General features: G+C 35.2%; 1 protein-coding gene across 1 annotated transcript; it reads right to left on the reverse strand.

Moving 5' to 3' along the window:
* Positions 1–3553: 3553 nt before the first annotated feature.
* On the reverse strand, positions 3554–4723 carry LOC133180316 (IgGFc-binding protein-like). The gene has a single exon (XM_061314863.1). It carries the CDS (start codon positions 4721–4723, stop codon positions 3554–3556), a length of 1170 nt encoding a protein of 389 aa, XP_061170847.1.
* Between the last annotated feature and the right edge of the window lie 2076 nt (positions 4724–6799).

The following is a 6799-nucleotide window of genomic DNA, read 5'->3' on the forward strand; positions in this document are numbered from 1 at the left end:
GAGCCTATATCGCCCCGCAGAGCTCCTACATCCCGACCAAGGCTATCTACTCTGCTATTAACCGCACCAAGGTCACCCTGAACTTGTGTAATATTTCCTTGAATTTGACCCATTTCCCTTTGAATTCGGTCAACAAAACTGCTAGAAACCGGGAGTCTCCAAAGACCCATCAGAATCAGCCCCCCGTGTAAGCGACATGTCTCCGCCCCCATACCGGGTGACATTATCCGGAGCACCCTCCCCCTGGGGCATCGGTGTGCTACACACCCGGAGCAAACCTCGCGCTTCCGGAAGGCGGGACTTCCCGCGGACTGCGCCCTCCCGGGGTACTCCCCAGACCCTCTTGGTCATTTCCCCCAACACGAGCGTCCCAGTCCCCACTAGGCCTCAAAGTCCCCCTTCCCAAACCAAAGGAACTGAAATCACGGTCCTTCTCGCCCGACACCCTCAAAACGGCACAAATATAAATTTACATAAGGCGGTAAATCCGCTATAACAAGAGACGCAAGTATAAACGTATATACAAAATAAATTAAAACAAATACTGCTGCCTTACATCTCGGAAAATATCCAAGATGGCGACGGGCACTTACACGTGCGGGCCAGGTATTACCCCGCAGTTTAACTAAGATACCCTGGGACGCCGCGCCAATATAGCGTTTCTCTACTATATACAAATTACTTATTACCTAAGTACAGTGATGGCGGAACAGAGAAAACACTATGGTAATATAATCCGCGATTTATTGGTGCCCGCTATATACTAATAAAAACTACAAATACAATAATGACGGAGCTGACAGAGCTGCAGCAGATAACAGAAAAAAAAGAGCGAGGATAGGTACACGTCACGGCAGGTGCGTGTCGTGTACCACGTGGTCGAAGGTAGCAGGGCAATCCGTGCCCAGCACCTCCGAGACCACTATAGGACGAAATGGACAGAAGAATTAGACAAGTTCTTCAGCCGCAGAATCTGGAGAACCTTGAACGTGATTTAGTTAAAACCTAGAATAACCTTCCGTGGACAAAGTTTTTTTTTTTAACACAATTTTGTATAGAGCGCTCGCTCCGTGATCGGGAGGTCGTGAGTTCGAATCTCGGCCGCGACAGACCTAAGTCGATAAAAAATAGGTAGCAACTGTTCCATGCGCTCGGCACTTTGAAGTGAAAGTTGCGGGTCCTTCGGATGAGACCTTAAAAACCGAGGCCCCGTGTCACGGCAGGCGTTGGCACGATAAAGATCCCTCACTGCTCAATGGCCCTGAGTGCCGAGTAAAGGTCAAAATTTGAAGCCCTTCACCGGTATATGGTGACGTCTCTGTATGAGTGAAAAATTCTCGAATGGGACGTAAAACAATATACAATACAATACACAATTTTGTGCATTATACGAGGAATGGGTATCAAGTAGTTATCCGTGGTAATGGGGTACACACGCGTTATTAATTGAAAATTTTATTTTGTATCGTACTGGGATGTTCTGTGTTTTTTGATTCAATGATTCTATATCAGATAATTAAAGATAATTTGTTTACTAAGTAAGAGGTTATTCTTTATTTCAGACAAAACTCGAATCAAATTTAATAAATGAAAAAGAAATTGTGCGTGACGAAAACACAGGTGGGGAGTTTGTTTTTTTGACTAGTATATGTTGTACTATTGTGTGTGAAAGAAATGTTTAACAATCAAACCACTTAATTGTTTACTTTCTCGGTGTTCTCATATGATTATTAGACAAAGTTAGCTGTGTTACGTAATTGTTTTTTTTTCATCTTGGTACTTTTGTTATTTAATAACCTCTAAACAAATGCTGTGTGTTAACTTATTTTTCCTAAATTGTTTAAACTTATTTTTCTTATGGTATTAAGTTTTGTAAATTTATATTTTGCATTATTTATTGTGTAAAATGATATTATTTAAACATGTAGAATTTCTATAAAATTTGTAATACATGGAGATTATTTTTCTCGTGCTGTGCCATTTTTTGTGCAGAAAGCAGACAAGATGTCATCAGGGTTTATCATCTGATGGTGGGTATTTGCAGCTATTTGTTTGTAAGTATTTACTCAGGAACAAGATGACATAACATGTGCTTAATGTGCTTTATTTATTTATGAAGAATAGAGAGTGTTAGAAATCGGTTAATTATCGGGAAAATTGTTTTGCACAATAATCTAGAGTTATGCAAATCCTATCTTTAAGATATTTTTAAAATGAATATGCAGAAAATGATTTTTATTCAGATTGTCAATTTATTAATAACAACGTTGAATATATGTTTTTAAAATTGTTATTCGTGTACGACAACTACTACGAATAGAGATATTGTTGTTAAGATACATGTACAGTCGTCACTTAATGGCGCTGTGAGTCTAGCTGTCTGTCTGTCAGTCACTGTGTTACTACAAACCAGTATTTCCCTACCTGAGATAGGTATATAGTAGTCTGAGGTCATGCATTACATAAATAAATATTTTAGTTTTTGTTTACTATATATAACATGAAAATGATTTACCTGCCATGAATCTACACTGTGTGTGCGCCTATTTGCATTATCATATATAAATTATATTTTTATTAAAAAGGTTAATGAATTTGGATAAAGTAACACGTACCAAAGGTTATATTTTATTTATATATTAACAGAGTGAATTAATTTAGTGTTGCATATGTCCAACAAATATGGTATGAAAAAGTTTATAAAAATATGAAACAATATGTTAAACATTTGTAAATGTGTTTTATATATATATATATATATATATATATATATATATATATATATATATATATATATATATATGTGTGTGTGTGTGTGTGTGTGTGTGGATAAACAGTAAATAAAGTTGACATCAATATCAAGTCGAATTCTTACACAAAGCAACTTTCGTATATCATACTGCATATGGATTGGGGGAAATTGTACTTTACAAGAGAACTTTTACAGCAAAAACTAGGTTTTGAAAAAAAAAAATTATCCTTCAGAATCCCCTGTTTACAAATAATGGACCTTAAGTCCTTCATTTTATTGATCAACTTTAGAAATACCGAATGGAGAAGCTTACTTCAGTACTGCACAGGATATCGTTAAACAAGACATTATCGTTGTTTCCAAAAGAGAAAGATCGGGAAATATAACTATGACGTCACACGAAAGCTAGATATTTCTGCTACCAACCACCCAAATAATCTTTGTTTCCTATTTCACAAAATACCACAGTATGCGCTGAGTATGACCTGTTTTACATAATAATACTTTTAATCAAGTGACTACTTGATCTTGTTGCACTAGCAGATCATGTATGACGTCTTTTACATGGTAGACTCGCAGTATAGAGAAATATAGGATTGGATCAATGTAATTTGTAATTTCTTAATACATTAACATGTACGTTGAAACTTTAAAATACCTTTATAAGATACTGAAGTAAAAATTTACACACGTTCTCTTTTGCGTCTACATATTGAGTCATGTGGCCGCGTGTCCTTCTACTCTTTACACATATATTTAAAAAAAAATCTTGTTTTATTAATACCGATTCTTGAGGCGTTTTCAGCAAATACTTGTTAATAAAGCATTTGCAGCATAACCATGCCCATCATGCCTACGCTGTCCATAGATAAGCATTCCAAAAAACGAACCGTCTGTTGTTTCCACTTGAATCACGCCGCTTGGTACATTTACAGTCATAACGCTAAATAGGAATGTTCCTACAAATATCGTGGAATGGAAGACCTTGGTGTATTCATAGATGTTAGTGCTATTAATTTGGAGGTTAGATAGTGATTCATTCCTGACTATGAAAGCAGCAAAACTAAAATTGTATCCTTCTGGCACATCAACAATGTATTGGTTGAGGTACTGGTTGATACCTGGCACTGTATTCATGTATGGATCACCGTACATTTTAGGATTTGTTGAACCAGTGGCAAAAACATTAACTAATACGGGTTTAGCAGATTGTATGAGGCTTATTTCATTTTCAGGAGTGATGAAATCCGTATATCGATTTTTTAACAGAGTAGTAGTAGTTTCGATTCCATCTAAAGTATATGTAACTTTTGTGTGAAAGGCTGAAATAATCCTTACAATTGATTGGTATCTATTAATATTTGGTGGTACGATAAATATATTATCGAATTCGTTAACTGGCGGGATCATTTCCATCAGCATGCTGCATGCCCCGTGATACCCTATATTATTGCATCTGTTTCCTGCAAATACGGCGACGGGTTGAGAAGAATTTATCGTTGTTCCTGACAAATCTGCTTTGTGTCCGATTTGAAAGGTTTGAAAATTATTTAATATTACCGAAAAAGTATCACCTCTGCCATACTCTTTATCATGAAGAGAAATGGTGGTGTTGTGATCTATTGCAAAAACTATACTGACATGCGTATTGTCTTTAGTTGCAGCTATCGTAAAATGACTTCCGCTGTCCAAAAAACCCCTTGTAGGTTGTGCTGTTGAAATAATGTAGTATCTCGATAGTTTGTCTATAGGGAAGACTATGGTACTGTCTGATGTGTATTCACCATCGTCTACCATTACCACAGACGACAACGCTGAGGTGGTGATACGGATAGCCTTAGATTCTATCACAGAATAAGCAGGGATCATCGAATAATGAACACTTATCTTTTTTAATGTCACATTTCCAGCTCTGTACGTACTTATGGCCAATAAATTTGAATCTCGACTATCTGAAGGTGTGATCATCATGTTGAAATCATGTTCCGATGACACAAATATCTTTCTATTGGTTTCATTTACTTCGATGTGATTCTTGATAAAGCTTACAATAAAACTGCGCCCTCTGCTACCTGTTTTAAAAATAATATTTTTTTAAATGATTGATACCTTTACATGAAGAACTATCCAAGGCCTTTAAAAATAATATTATCTACTCACCCAGAAGTGTGTTATTTTTACTCCGTAAGTTTGATTTTTGGTCCAGGCAAAGCTTATCCTTGATCAATGACTGTAATGTTTCTTTTTCCGATGAACCTTCAAAACCTTTAAATCATATCAAATATCAATATTCCTATAAAAATGAGATAGTTAAAAAAAATCAATTTTCCCCCGATATTTTCTGAAACTGGGATAAATAAAACAAAAACAATTTTTATAATCTTCTCATTAAATTTACTTAAAGCGAAATGCCTATAATTTCCCTTATCCGGTTCAATTTGTATTCACGTTTAAGAAAAGGATTTGAAAATATACGTTCAAAGGAAGAAATTTCTAGAGAAAGAATGTTATACCGTCATTTTTATTCTTTTCCTGAAGAAATAATAAAGTCATCGTTACAAAGCCGACGATGAACGCGAAAAAGACTAAGACACAAGCTGTTTTAACACATATCTTCGATGATTTTTGTTGTATTTCTTGTCTGTCTCCTTCTGATTCCTTTGCAGGTGCTTTAAAATTGTTTGGCTTCATGAAAATGAAAAAGTAGACATTTGTGATTTAAAAAAAAACAGTATCACAAAGCTAACTCTCATCAAATCCCTGAACAAGTTTCGAATGTACGAAATGAAATTATAAAATAATTAAATCTTAAATAAAAAATCTCAGGAAAATCAATAAGGAAATTTATGAATAAATAAAGCAGGTGGTTACTCATACCGAAACGTATCCATCGACGTTTTCATTTTCCTAAAATCGAAATAAATCCATACTTTATCATTCAAGTTATTTTTAGCAAGTGACATAAGACATATCTTTTTGCATAATGATAAAAAAAATTACAATTTCTTAAACCTCCAATGACTTTGTTGTGTTGGGAAGAAAAACAACGATTATCTTGCTTCTGCTTATAAAATCAGTTTGTTATAGAATTGGAGCAAACTTGTAAAATACAGTAAACATGTACAGGAACGTACACTACGTATTCTAATATAAATTAATGATGAGGGTTTCTGTAAGTTAATTCTTTAGAAAGGTTATGTTGTGAACGCTTGACATTTATAGGGGACTAAAAGATGAGAGTTTTTCTGTTTTGCTTTCTTTCATAAAACAAAGGTTTCTGATTCAGAAGTTAAATCTTAAATAGGCTATGGACAGCTACATGTAAGTTGATGTTACAGGACAGGGATTTCAACAAATTCGTTTAAGGTCAGCATTTTTTAGGTCATTGTTTTGTACTTAATTTGACTGCGGGGTACTCCTTCTACCTAATCAATACACAGGGCTCATGATGGTATTACCGGTAAAAAGGAGATGCTTACTCCTCCTAGGCACATGATCCCACCTCTGTAATTTCTGAGGTTCCTTGTTTTAAACCCTGATTTGTATGCTCTTTTATTGATCACTATTTTTTCATAAACTATCATCAATACCCTACGACATTGACATAAGCTGTTAACGAAGCATTCATTTTGTGTATTTAAGACACCGAAACTATGGAAATTAGTGTGAATAGTGGTAAGCCTTATGTCCCAGACATAATAGTAAAATAAATATTTACAACGGTAGAACACAGATGATTCGGACAAGAAAGAAATTCTTTACTCTCTACGTCGTCGCCCTGTTACCTCCAGAAGAGAAGATATTTTCAAAAAGAGGTTTGACAAGAATTCTTCCTATTTTTTTCACAAAATGTAGATGGAATTGTTGCAAAAATAGAATCACAGTCTACTGAAAGTAATGAAGATTCTGTCTTAAAACTGTAAAGATTTGTTTAAAAGGGGGTGTATAAAGCAGTGGTTGGCTGATTGATTGATTAATTGATTGTTATTGTCTAATGCTGAGGCGGCAATACTTCAGCCATATTTAGGCAGTAAAAATTAATGTCCC

This window comes from Saccostrea echinata, unplaced genomic scaffold, assembly GCF_033153115.1.
Source record: "Saccostrea echinata isolate AGI-Se365-2 ecotype Australia unplaced genomic scaffold, CSIRO_AGI_Sech_v1 ptg000006l, whole genome shotgun sequence".
NCBI classification, from domain to species: Eukaryota; Metazoa; Mollusca; class Bivalvia; order Ostreida; family Ostreidae; genus Saccostrea; species Saccostrea echinata.

Excerpts from the sequence above, each read along its gene's own strand:
- LOC133180316 (XM_061314863.1), bottom strand. The coding sequence starts at position 4,723 with ATGATGATCACACCTTCAGATAGTCGAGATTCAAATTTATTGGCCATA.